This window comes from Malania oleifera, chromosome 1, assembly GCF_029873635.1.
Source record: "Malania oleifera isolate guangnan ecotype guangnan chromosome 1, ASM2987363v1, whole genome shotgun sequence".
NCBI lineage: Eukaryota > Viridiplantae > Streptophyta > Magnoliopsida > Santalales > Ximeniaceae > Malania > Malania oleifera.
This window is the reverse complement of record NC_080417.1, coordinates 59688937-59702837: the sequence shown is the minus strand read 5'-3', so window position 1 is coordinate 59702837 and position 13901 is coordinate 59688937. Positions and strand designations below refer to the sequence as shown.

Below are 13901 nucleotides of genomic sequence, written 5' to 3'. Positions count from 1 at the left end.
CACTAATAAAAAAGTTCTTTAAAAATTAGGAATACTAAGTTAAGCACACCGATGAAATTAACTTTTTGGTAGCCCGATTGAATTAATGTCCATTAGCAAATGAAACAATTGATTTCATATGTTTTACATTATATATATATATATAAAATATGTAATCATTTTATAGATAAAAGTATTCTTATTTTCAAGAAAAGGACTAAAAAAATCCTAAAATATATAATTACAAATTAATTTGTTTATAAAATATACTTATTAATGAAAGTTATTAATATTTTTATTATATTAATTTTTTATTTATAATGGTATTTAAATATTAAAATTTAATTTTTTAATAATTTTAATTAGATTATCCGAGTTATATTTTATAAAATTTTTTCATATATATATATATATATATATATATATATATATATAAGACACCATGTGATTGGAATGTGAAAAATCTTAGTTGGAGTTCTACCGGTGCACGCATTCGCAATTAGAAAGCCCACCTCTTTTATTTAACTGAAAAAATGCCAAACGTCAACGCCAACGTCAACGCCAACCATTTTGTGCTGCCTTTGAAGACTGGTAAACCGTGCAGTGCCTCTCGACTAGTGTCATCTCTGAGATGTCAAGTGCATAGCTGGTGTCTCTCTCTCTCTCTCTCTCTCTCTCTCTCTCCCTCGTTATTGCTGTTGTAGGTAATCAAGATTAGAGCTCTGCAAGTGTTCATTCATGGGGTTCAAGCTTTTTGCTGCTTCTTCAGTTTGAGTCTCTGATATGAAAGTTTTCTCCTATTCCGTCCATGAAATTTTGATTGGTTTCTTTCTCTTAGTTTATAATTTATTTTGTTTTTTAAACGCGTTGAGATCAGAACAAAGAAATCACTGTTATCTTCATCAGTCTCAATCTGTTCATATCTTGACTGCTTATGTAAGGCAAAACATAGTTTTTGTGAATTTAATGAATTCTTGTTTTTCCTCTATTCCACGGACACTTGGATATATAGTTAATGCTTGCTACAATTAATAAATGAATACATAAATAAAAAAAATCGAAAAAACAAAGAAATTAAGTGTAGACGGTTTTTACGGGGATGAGAAGAGGTTCAGTAAACACAGAAAAACTCGTTATGTATGTTGCTGAGAACAAAGAATGGGGTATATATATATGCATGGAGAAGTATAGTTTTTGAAGGCCTTTTATACACAGAAACTTTTGAACCTCGCCTTTTTATTGTCTGGTAGCCTGTTTGCATATGAGAATCATGGTTTGATCCCTTTGAACTGTTATAATCAATGTAGGTCAGAGACAGGAAGTAATGAGTATGAAAACCCAGATCCCAAGAGATGTTTTATTTGAGTCTTCCAAATTATGGGCGACTCATCTTCAAACTTATGTCCTTTCAGTCACCTCTTGAGATTGGGGTTACATTTTCATTGGCTTGGTTAGTCATCATAATTGGTTAGGTTCGATATATAAAATCAAAATCCCCTGCTTTTGATTACAGAACTCCCCAGGGTTATAATCAGATAATATGGAATCCCAAATGCAGATTTAGCTGAGAGTTCATTAGTGAAGTGATTTTTGAGGGAAATGAAAACCAATAAACAGGATAAATTTTGATTGCAATGGGTTGTAGAAATGGGTGAATTTGTTGAGTTGGAGAAAAAAAGTTTGTGAGAAGTGACTTCTTTGTCCTTACCTAGTAGATTCTAGAAGCTTGCCCATCTTTGGTCGAGGCTTAACTTTCCCCGGAACTGTTAAATGTGGGTGGGGGTAATTGAGTAATCCAAACTGATTAGTAGAGATCAAGAGTTTCTGGGGGCTTAGGATCTTTGGAGGGAACTGTTGATTGGTGAGGGATCTTTTGAGTTAAGTTACACTTGCAGGTTTCTTTTTTGATATAATTGCATGAGCATAAGAAGTGGAAGGCTGTAGAGTTTGCCTTCTTCTATCACATGAGACGAGTCATCTTTAAATGGTATGGGCTTGTAAGAAGGGAAAAAAAATGCAGTCTGTCTCATGCTCCAAAGAATGTTATGACACATATACTCATTCATTAGTAGCAATTAACAACTTCTCTAGCAGGAAAGCTAGGTATCCTACACTGTTAGCATGCTTTTTCTGTTACTTGGATGAACCTTGTGAGTATCAGATTGAAGAGCTTGAAAGGGATAGAACTTATTGCTAAGCTCCCACTTGACCTCAATGCTTAAGCTTTTCAGTTGTTAGTTAACAATGTATAATTTATATCAAGGCCGACTTTAAAGTTTACATGGTATTACAACCATGGTTTCCAAGAGGTCTTCGATTCACTTATTGGTGCTTATGTTCTATTTGTTCACTTATCTTGAGTTGAATATTTTTAAGATATATACATTTTTAGATTAAGATTTTAGAGCAAGTGGAAGTGGTGACTTACTTAAATTTATTTTTAGTGCTAGGGTAGGGTTGATTTTGTTGGAAGCAAGAGAAGCAATGAAATTTCCTTCTCTCTTAATTCGTTGGGTGTTATCATGTGTTAGAGGACAGGAGCAAAGTATTCAGTGTTTATTCATGGGCTTATTTTTTGGTAGGTGAGGCATTGGGTGAGCTGATTCTAGATCACCTTACCTATTTTCTTTGGGGATGAAATTTCTATCAAGAAAATTGAAAATTGCTACAGCTAGTGGTGAATTTAAGTTTCATACTTTTTGTTATAGGCAATATTGTGCTTTATGCTTTGCGTATGATATGTTGCTCTTTTGTCACAGATGTCTTTACTCAAAATTAGACTAATACAAAAATGCTTACAGGATTTTTTTTTTTTTTTTCCTGCACTTATTGTTTCAAAGCCAGCTCTTCTTATTTTGAGTTGGGGGTTCCAAATATGTTGAAAAAAATTGAGTCATGTTGCTTCGCAAAATAATTGTTACCCAAAAAATGAAGAAGGCCTTCGTCTTATGGACGCAGTGGAATTGGGTAGCTAATGCAAAGTATCACTAAAGACTTGTGTAGATCCTTTCCGTTTGGGCTAATTGGTTGCATGATTTTTTTATTAAGGATAGAAGTTTATGGAATAGTTGGCCTCCTGATTCTTTTAGTTGGGTGTTTAAAAAAAAAAATTTAGGTTGAGAAGCAAATTTAGGGGTCGTAGAACGGTGCTAGATGAAAATTGAGCAGAGAGTTTGTTCTGGTTTTATGAATGGCTATCCGGATGTCTCTTGGCTAGTATGTTTCTGGTAATATATCGTTGAAGTTGGGTTTTATCAAGAAACATTAAGGCAGCAGATCTTTTCATCAATGGGAGAAGAAGGATTCCAGGGGGAAGCTCAAAAGAAGTTTCAGAACTCTACCAGAAAATAACGGGAGTTACTATCTCTGTTCGAAAGAAACCCTAAAACACAACAACCTGTAATGCCAGATCAACCGAAGAAAAATGAAAGTAAAACATAGAACAAAACTAGGATTTATGTGGTTTGGCTTGCAAGCCTACGTTTGTGGGTGGGGAAGGAGACAAATTGCCCTATGAATAGAAGTGGAGGTATAAGTGGAGGTTAGAATCCAATGTTAACTAGAACGCAAAACATTCTGGTTCTTGGAACAGGAACCAGATCATGGTAATGCACTTGCTAAAAAATGTGGAATATTAGGGGTGTACTTATACAGATTTATTGGAGAAGAATATGTAATGGCACTTATATATTTCTGGGACGATGTTGAACTGATTAAAATTTAGAAGAGATTTTTCATGGTGAAATAGAATTAGGATGGAATTAGAAGGAGATGATTCTCCACTTTAACTAATAAAAGAATATGTTATGTTAAAACTGTAGAATAACAACACCAAAATCTGTTTGAAGAAACGATTGAAGAGATAACACAAAGTTTTATTACAACAATCAGATTACAACAATTTTTCCAACCATGCACTTATTAAATGAGCTTCAATGGCGAAAGGACAACAAATAGAAAAACAAAAGAGGACACAATCTTGCAGTCAAGATGTGTGTGGTGCTCCGGTGGGGGGGTCTTATTTATAACCTCTGGTCCGTGGAAGAAGCACATGGGTGGCCGACATTAGTGGCCGTCTTTGACATTAGTGGCCGTCTTTGACATATTGTGCCCACCGTTCACACTGGATAGGCCATACCGTCTTGGGGGGCGTTGCCCCCCATACCCTCCATTGGGGGAGTTGCCCCAAATCCCCATATCTTGGAGGGGAATGTCTTCTATCTTTGTAGTACCATTGCGGTCTACCGCTTCGACCTCATTTGAACCATATGTTAGATAAGCGTGCCACTTAACTTGTGGGATGTGGGCATTGCACACATATACACCAACACCCCCCCTTAATGTCCACCTACTCTCTTGGATCAATACCAAGAGCATCCCGATGCTTATGGAAGTCGGAATTACCCAATGCTTTGGTGAAGATATCTGCATGATTATTTTTTGTTGGGCAATACTCCATCTCAACAACCTCATCCTCAATGAGTTCTCGTATGTAGTGATACTAAATCTCAATGTGCTTGGTTCTTGCATGGAACATTGGGTTCTTACTAATAGCTATGCAACTTTGATTGTCACAATGAATCATGACAATCAAAGTTGCGGCATTTATCGTTCTCCCAATATCAGTAAGAAGTCTTCTTGTCCAGACAGCTTCACATAAGGTGAGACAAGCTAACTTGTACTCGACTTCTGTGGATGATAGTGACACTATTGGCTGCTTTTTGCTTGTCCACGAGATGATTGTATTCCCGAAGAGAAAACAATATCCAAAAACTGACTTTTTGGAATCAATATCTCCTGCCTAATCGGAGTCACAATATCCAATTAAGGAGTTCCTTGATGAATAAGAGATGCCAAAATGAGGAGTCCCTTTTATATACTTGAGGACCCTCATTCCAGCCGTCTGATGAATTTGTCGTGGCTTATTTGCAAATCTACTCAGAATACCAACTGCAAAACTGATATTGTGCCTTGTATTGCACAGGTACACCAAACTCCCAATTAGATTTCTGTACCTTTTAGTATCAACAAGTGGAGAGCGATCTTTAATGGAGAGCTTAATGTTTATTTCCATTGGAGTAACCACTGGAGTGCATTCTACCATCCCAAACGCCTTCAATAACTCTTGAGCATATCGTTGCTGAGAAATAGAGATTTCTTTTGGATGTTGCCATACTTCAATGCCTAAGAAGAAGTGGAGTAGCCCCAAGTCTGTCATCTCGAATTATGAGCATAGGCCTTCACGGATGTTGTTGATCTTCTCCTCGTGGTCACCTGTAAGCACAAGATCATCTACATATAGTACAATTATTACATACATCCCATTCTCCTTCAATACATATAAATATGCATCAGAGGTACTTCTACAAAATCCATAATTGGTGAAGAAAGAATTAATCCTTTGGTACCAAGCTCTGGGGGCTTGTTTCAGCCCATACAAGGCTTTCTTCAACCTGCACACTTTGTTGTCTGAATTTGACAATTCAAATCCAGGTGGTTGCATCACATAAACCTCCTCTTTAAGATGACCATCGAGGAATGTAGACTTCACGTCCATTTGAAATAGCACCCAACTTCTGTGTGCAGTAGTAGCCAAAGCCAGACGGATTGTTTCCATGCGAGCTATTGGTGCAAAGGTTTCAGTTACATCAAAACCTTCCACCTGAGAAAATCCTTGTGCAACAAGGTGTGCTTTGTACTTCTCTAAAGTACCATTAGCTTTATATTTTACCTTCCATATCCACTTCGTGCCGATTACCTTCCTATGAGGGGGACGATCCACAATCTCCTAAGTATCATTTTTCATTATACTTTCATATTTAGCTTCCATAGCCGTTCTTCACTTCAGACCAGCCAGCGCTTCATCTAGGCTACTTGGTTCCTTAACTGTACTGATTATATCTGCCATTAAGGTCATATTTACCAAGTGTTCTGCTGATCGTTGTTGTTCCTCTATTCTCTTTGACCTTCGAGGTCCATTAGGTTGTGAACTTTGATTCACAGATTCTGGATTGCCTTCGTCAAAGAGCTATTGTAACCACCTGGGGTGTGGCTTTTGAACACGTGCTACTGGTACAACAGGTTGGTTTTGAATTTCTTCATCATTGACCTCAATCTGTTGCTCTGAGTAAGGCACATGGTGGGTTACTTTATCGGTTGATGATAAAGTGGGCTGATCTCTATCTCCCATTGAGTGTGGTCCTTTATCAAATACCACATCTCGGCTTGTGACGATCTTCTTTGCCTCTACATCATACAGATGATATGCCTTCGATTCTGTACTATATCCCAAAAAGATGCACTTGCGACTCTTGTCATCTAACTTCCTTCGACTGTCATCTGGAACATGCACAAAACATCTACAACCAAATGTTCTAAGATGAGAAACGGAGGATTTCTTACTAGAGTAAGTCTCATGAGGTGTTTTGTTCCCCAAAACTTTAGTGAAGCATCGGTTGAAGATATACACAAATGTATTAACAGCTTCTGCCCAAAACGATTTTGGAAGGTCTTGTGCCTTCACCATTGCTCTGGCCATCTCTATCACAGTGCGATTTCGCCGTTCCACAACGCCATTCTGTTGTGGAGTTTTGGTGCCGACAATTGGCGCTTGATGCCAAATGCACTGCAATAATTGTTGAACTCCCCTAATGTGAACTCGCCTCCTCGATCTGTTCGAAGTTTCTTTAATTTCAAACCTGTCTCATTTTCAACAAGTTTATGCCACACTTTAAATTTTACAAAAGCCTCAGTCTTATCACGAAGAAAGTACACCCACATCTTTCTACTATAATCGTCGACTAACAGCATAAAATAGAAAGATCCTCCTAGTACAAGAGTAGTCATTTTACCACAGAGATCTGCATGTACCAGCTCTAGAGGAACCTTTGATTTGTTGTTGCTTTCTTGTGGAAATGTCATACAATGTTGTTTGCCCAGCATGCAAGCTTCACAAGGCTCTGCAGTATCAACTACTATAGGCAGATCAACCACCATTTCCTTTCTCTGCATCTCCTTCAAAATTGCATAGGAGATGTGTCCAAACCTTTCATGACAAAGTCTGCTTGTTGTATCTCTAGTTGTTGCGGCAAGTGCCACAAAATCATAGAGGTTATTTTTTCGAATACCTTCGCCCACAATGCTGCTATTGCTATCAATGATCTCAGTTTTTGTTTTCATAAATTGTACTTCATAGTCATGGTCAGTGATAGCAGCTATAGATAAAAGATTCCTCTTAATTTGAGGAACATAAAGGACATCTGAAAGAGTTTTACCTTGGCCATTTGTGGTTTTTAAGGAAATGGATCCAGTGCCCTCTACTGGACACTTTGCATTATTTCCGACAATCACATTCATAGGTTCATGTAGAGGCTTAAGGGAACCATACGAGTCCTTTTTGCTGGTCATGTGTCGGGAAGCTCCACTATCAAGTACCGATGAGCAATCTCCTGGTACTGTTTGAGCAGTTGAGCACTTTTCTTCTATAACCATGAAAAAATCTAATTCTGGTTTAGCACAATTTGCTACCTGTCTGACATTCCACGTAGGCTTCAATGTGTCGTTCTTTTCATCGTGGATACGTTTTCTGCAATCCTTGGCTGCATGCCCCTTTTTGTTGCAGTAGTAGTACGTATCAAAAAATCTCTTCTTGTTCTTTCCTTTCTTCTTTTCAACATTATTGTCCTTACCTTTGATCTGCATGATGAAAGCACTACTACTTTCATTTTCTTTGGTTCTCAGCCTCATCTCCTCTTCTAGCAGTAAAACACAGAATTCCTCAAAGGTTAGTGTAGGAGTTCTAATCTGTGTGTTATGAGCAGTTACCAGACTGTCATATTTTGATGGCAGCACTCGAATACATCTTCGAGCTAACTCCTCACTGGTCTTTGCTATGCCCACTGCCACCATCTGATCACACAGATTTTTGATTTTGATGATGAATACTTCTGCCAATTCTCCGTCATGTAGCTTTTCTGCGGCAAGTTGATTCTCCAAGTTCTGAATGCGTGTCTGGTTCCTTGTTTCATATTGATTCTTCAGACCATTCCAAGCATTTGCAGCCTTGGATGTATGCTGGAAAAAGTAAGTACATAATCGGATACGCTTGTGACAATAGCACAAAGTGCATCTGCATTCTGCCTTTTCCATGTTTTGACGAGGGCAGCATCTGGAGGGATGATAACTTTAGGATTGGTGGGATTAGGCATGCCAATCGGTTTTGGATCCATACCTTGAGCTGTATCAAGTAGTTCATATGAATCTAGAATAGCACTCACCTTGAACTTCGACAAAGTGTAGTTTGTGTCGTCTGGCTTTCCTTCTGTGAATGCTGGTGGATGTATCTGAAGTGCTGGTGGAGATGCAGTAGTGGAAGATGAAGTTCTTGCCGTTGCAACGTCTCAACAATTATAGTTGTTTCTTCTTAGTAGCCTTCAGCTCTGATACCATGTAAAAATAACAACACCAAGATCTGTTTTGAAGAAACGATTGAAGAGATAACACAAAATTTTATTACAACAATCGGATTACAACATTTTGTCCAACCATGCACTCACTAAATGAGCTTCAATGGCGAAAGGACAACAAATAGAAAAACAAAAGAGGACACAATCTTGCATTCAAGATTTGTGCTCTGGTGGGGGGGGGGGGGGTGGTTTATTTATAGCCTCTGGTCCGTGGAAGAAGCACATGGGTGACTCATCTACCATGGTAGTTGGTGGTAGCTCACCTACCATGGCCGACTTTGACATTAGTGGCTGACTTTGACATTAGTGGCCGACTTTGACATTAGTGGTCGACTTTGACATTAGTGGCCGACTTTGACATTAGTGGCTGTCTTTGACATACCGTGCCCACCGTTCACACTGGATAGGCCATATCGTCTCGAGGGGCACACCGGGGGTATTGGCCCTAGACCCCCGTGTCTCAGAGGGGAATGTCTTCTGTCTTCGTAGTACCATTGCAGTCTACTGCTTCGACCTCATCTGAACCATACATCAGGTAAGTGTGTCAATTAACTTGTGGAGGTGGGCATTGCACACATATACACCAACAAAAACTATATAATTAAAGCTCAGGATCATTACATTTAGCGTGTACCATGTTTTGGAACCTTTTACCAATACGTGGTTGGCTAGGGTGTTTCCGTTTTCTGGTAACTATGGATCAAACTCTCATTGGTCAAACAGCATAATCATGGACACACCAAACCACATGCAGATGAAATACAGCCCAATACCCAACAAGTACATGTGTGATCAGCGACTACAGATTGGGTTGCTGGACCAGGTCAAATATGGACTCTGGATATCTTTGTGAAGCTGCAAATGAAATGAGTGAACCATGCTGGGCCCTGCCCTTACTGTTTGCATTCTGCTCTGCCAGATCAGGAAAGGGCCCCGTTTGTATATAGACCTAAGATTAGGAATTCAAGATTCACAACGCAATTACTTAATTGGCATAGTTGTTTGGGATCTTAATTCTTAAAGATCTTCAATACAAGAAGGGCTTTGGATGTTTTTGGAAAGGAGTTCCTTGCTAGTTTGTGGGATAATTGTGATTCCTTACCATACTTTTATCCTCTAGGTAGGTTTTACCAATAATTGATGATCTTATATTAGTTAATGGGCAGGAATGTGCTCTCCTGTTATTCTTGTTAATTCTGTTAAGGAGCAAAACAATAGAGTTGCTCACCTGTGTGTTGGTTGCCATTTTTCAAAGGTAAGTTTGGAGAAAATTTCACTGACTATGTGATTATAACACACAAATCCTCTGCTGGGATCAAGAATTTTACTGGTTCTTAAGCACTTCATAGATGCAAACATGATTACCTGCATCAAGAAATGTGCCTTTATAGCTACTAGTATGAAATTTGGAAAAGAAGAATCACACAATTTTCCAAAATAAGCAAAGTAGCCAGAAAGATTATAAAGCTATTTACTGTGCAGAGTGACATTGAAGTTTGATTCAGTTTGCGTCACTGGAGATAAGTCAACTGCTAGAGAGTTCTATGTGTCAGAGCATTTCCAAAATTTTTGTTGTAGAAAATGAAGGGTTGCTGAGGCTTTACTCTTTAGTTTCTTGCTGCTGTTATGTATATTGGTTCTTGGGAAGTTGAGTAGTTTTATGTTTTTCCTAATAAAGTTGTTTAGTTACTCCACTTCCCCACCCCATCCAATGAGACATTTTTTGTATTGCTGGTGCTGTTTGAAATTTGAATAGTTCATTGTTTTCTGGGTTTCATGGAACATTGAACAATTAGCTCTTCTCATTAGTTAACTATTAAACTATGCAGGATGGAAAAGCAAATATTAAGTACTGCATTTTTTCTTTTTCTTTTTTTTATTTAATCACTAACCTTGCCTCCTTTGGCTTATCCGTTTTCTACTAATGAGGAGGGGGAAAAACTGTTCCTTCTCTCTCAAATATGAATCTCTATTTTAGCAGTTCAAAATTCAAAATAAAAAACACCAAATTCAGCAATGCATAATGTACCTGGCAGCACAGATTTGTAGAACTTTTATTGTCTTAGTGAAGCAAAAGTTTTTAGTACTCCTATTCTCATAGGAGAATTGATTCTTATGAGTATGTCAAAGTGAGTGAAACTCCAATTATTGTCAGAATCATGAACTGAAATGGAAAACAATAATAGGTGATAGTTTCTGTATAACATTTGGAGTATGTAGTTTGTTGCATCTTTGTAGAGTTGGTTGAAAAAAACATATTTCTGATATTGCAAATCCATAGACAGATACTATTTAGAATGAACTCTTTTATCCTCTTTTATACATGAACATGATTATTTTGTGATATAGGTACAAACTACCTTCAGATATGGGAAATAAGGAATCAACTTATGATGATTCTAATCATGACTTTCTGCACCAACACTCATCTTATGCTGAAAGTTCGATGGATAATAACTATCAACGTAGACAGCAGCCATCACACATTAAAGATAATTTTAACTCTTTGGATGAGGTATACCATTATTTTTAACTTTCTATTTTTTTTATATTAGCCAAGAATATTTAATTAATTATATTTGTTCACTTATGAGCCTGATAAATCTAGGTGATTTGCCCAGGAACTATTAGATTAGGTTTCGAAGAAGAATAAGAAGAAGAAAAAGTGGAATTCAGAAGAGAAGGCAATCAGCCAGATAGCACCATTCTCTCCATGTCTGACACCTAATTTACTGAAAAAAAAAAAAAATATCCTTATAACACAAGTATCTCCACACACAATACAACACAAACACCTCAAACAATAATCTGTTGGCACTTGAATGCTGCCCTTCAACTGGAGGTGTATAAATATCACTGCACCCAACTTGTTACTACAATGACAGAAGGCAGGTTTAGGTAAGGCCTTTGCAAAGAAATCTCCTGGCTCATTAGTGGATGCACAAATAGAGTAGTCACAATATTCCTCATCACAATATTCCTTACAATGTGGCAGTCAACTTCTACCTGCTTTATCCCCTCGCAGTATCTACAACCTAATTATCAAAGAACATATCTATAGTCTTTCTCACAAAAAAAAAAAAAAAGGCATCTTTGACATAATAGACTTTAGCCATGCTAACTCATTGACAATTCGCACCATAGATTGATAGTTTGCTTCAATTTTTAGCCAGGTCAGGTAACAAAACAACCCCAATGCCTAGTAGTAAATCTCCAATCTTCAACAAAACCAGCTCATATGCATCAGAATACACCACAATATTGAAGTTTCTATTGCACATGTATACCAGTCATTCACCGAGAGAGTTCTTGAGATATACTTTGGAAACACCTCACAGCAAATGGAGAAAGAATGCTCACATTGGGATCCTTTGTGTATGTAGGCAGGTAAAGATTCTATTAATAATTTTTGAGATCTATTGATTGCCTTAAATGATAAGGGGTCTTTGCCTTCCAACTTGAGCTTAATATTCTTCATCTGGATAATTTGAATGTTCCTCCTTTGGGTTGTGGGGGCATAATGATGATAAGGTAGATGCTTTTTTATTTTTATTTTTTGGGTGATCCGTGTTCCTTTAGAACTAGTAATGGTATCCTTCCCCTTCCTACCTAGCTTTTTCTTTCTAACACTTTATGCCAAAGGAAGGATTCTTGTTGGAGGGCAGGGGTGTGAGTTTATTTACGCCCACGCGCGCGCGCGGGGGGGTGGGGGTGTGGTGGGGGGGAAGGGGATGAAAGAGAGACTTTAAAGACTTGCACAAGCTACTAGAATGCCTGGGCTTGGAACTAGTGGATCCCTTATGGAAGGAGGTGAGGTTGGGTTTGAGGCCCAAAACCTATGAGAAAACGAAAAAGAAAGTTTATAAAGAATTAAGAAATTTAGTCCCTTCTATTAATTATGAGGTTGGTAAGGGGATTAGGAAGGGTGGTAAGCAGGTTAAGATATGAAGATTATCAATTGGAATGTGAGAGGTTTGGGGGGGGGGGGGGTTAAACAGAGGAGCTTGATGAAGGAAGTTTTGTCTAAGTACTCCAAGGATATTGTTATGATTCAGGAAACTAAAATGGAGATGATTGACTAAGGGATTATCAAGAGTACTTGGGGTGGTCGGTGTAGCAATTGGAACTTCTTACGCTCTGTAGGTGCTTCTAGTGGTGTTCTAGTTATGTAGGACTCTCGGTCTATATTTAAAGTGGATAATTTTTCGGGTTCTTTTCCCTTTTCTGTTCTTGTCAAAATGAAAGGGAGGGGCCAATGGTGGGTATCCTCTATCTACTGTCCTCTTAGACCAACTCTTAGGAGTATTTTCTAGGACGATCTTTATTACGATTTTGGGTTTTTGATCACCCAAGTGGGTAGTGGGAGTTGACTTTAATGTGGTAAGGTTTTGGAGGAGAAGAATGTGCCGGGGGGGGGGGGGGGGAGATGGTAGAATTAATGCTAGTATGCATAAATTTGACTTATTTATTAGGGAGTGTGGCTTGAGAGATCTTCCTTTGAGTAATGCTACTTCTCTATTGAGTTTTTTTTCTTTTTCTTTTTTTTTTTTTTTCGGGGGAAAGGGGTGGGGGGGGGGGGGGAGGGGGGGTTGCACTAGAGTGGTAGCTAGTAGACTTTTGTTTAATAGTGATTGGGAGGATGAATTCTCTTACCTCTCTCAAACTGTTCTCCCGAGATCTACTTTTGATCACTTCCCTATTTTGCTAGAATCAAGTAGGGCATGTTAGGGTTCCACTCCTTTTAGATTTGAGAAAATGTGGATGGACCATGCTTCTTTTAAGCTTTTAATGAGGAGCTCGTGGGAAGAGGACATAGGGAGGGCTTGGGAAGGCTTTAGGTTTATAAGGAAATTGAAACTTTTGAAGGAGAAATTGAAAATTTGGAATAAAGAGGTGTTTGAGGATGTTAGAATTATAAAATCTAGCATCTTATGTGAGTTGGAAATTTTGGATAGAAAGGAAGAGGATACTAATCTTTCAAAGAGTGAGGAGGCAAAAAGGATCTCTCTAAAGAATGAATTGGAAAGGTGATTTTTAAGGAAATGAGGAGCTAGAGGCAAAAAAAAAAATTTAAATGGGTCAGAGAAGGTGATTGTAATGTTGGATTCTTCCATAGGCTAGCTAGTGGAAAGACAAGGAAAATCTGAAGATTATTTACAAGAATGGTCACTGAACTTATCACTTAAATCCAATATGGTCATCGTACTTTAATTCCTACAATTTTAGTCATCCAAGTACTGAAACTGGTTCAATATTATCCGAAAGCCAACGACCGTAAAGGAGAGTAAATAGAATGTTGCGCTAGTGTCCTAGTCAGCCTCCTATAACACCTACTAGTCAATCCAATTAGCTTTGAGCAATTTTGAAGTGCCCACTCGTTTTATTTGCCCTCCCCTTTACATCTTTCTTAGATCATACTCCATGCAGAAGTTCTGCATGTGAAAATTACCCAGAATT

At 38.1% G+C, this 13901-nt stretch overlaps 1 protein-coding gene across 4 annotated transcripts in view; it reads left to right on the top strand.

The window, feature by feature from the left end:
- Window positions 1–409: 409 nt before the first annotated feature.
- The window catches only part of LOC131150790 (E3 ubiquitin-protein ligase RGLG3), a 44457-nt gene continuing 30965 nt past the window's right edge, over window positions 410–13901 (top strand). Inside the window, exons 1-2 of one of the 4 annotated variants that reach the window (XM_058101755.1) lie at window positions 410–628; window positions 10794–10959. In XM_058101755.1, coding sequence (XP_057957738.1) covers window positions 513–628; window positions 10794–10959 — 282 coding nt within the window. In that variant the 5' untranslated portion in view covers window positions 410–512. Of the gene's footprint in view, window positions 684–10793; window positions 10960–13901 lie in introns of all 4 variants that reach the window. The other 3 variants (XM_058101763.1, XM_058101771.1, XM_058101779.1) reach the window with 3 other exon arrangements.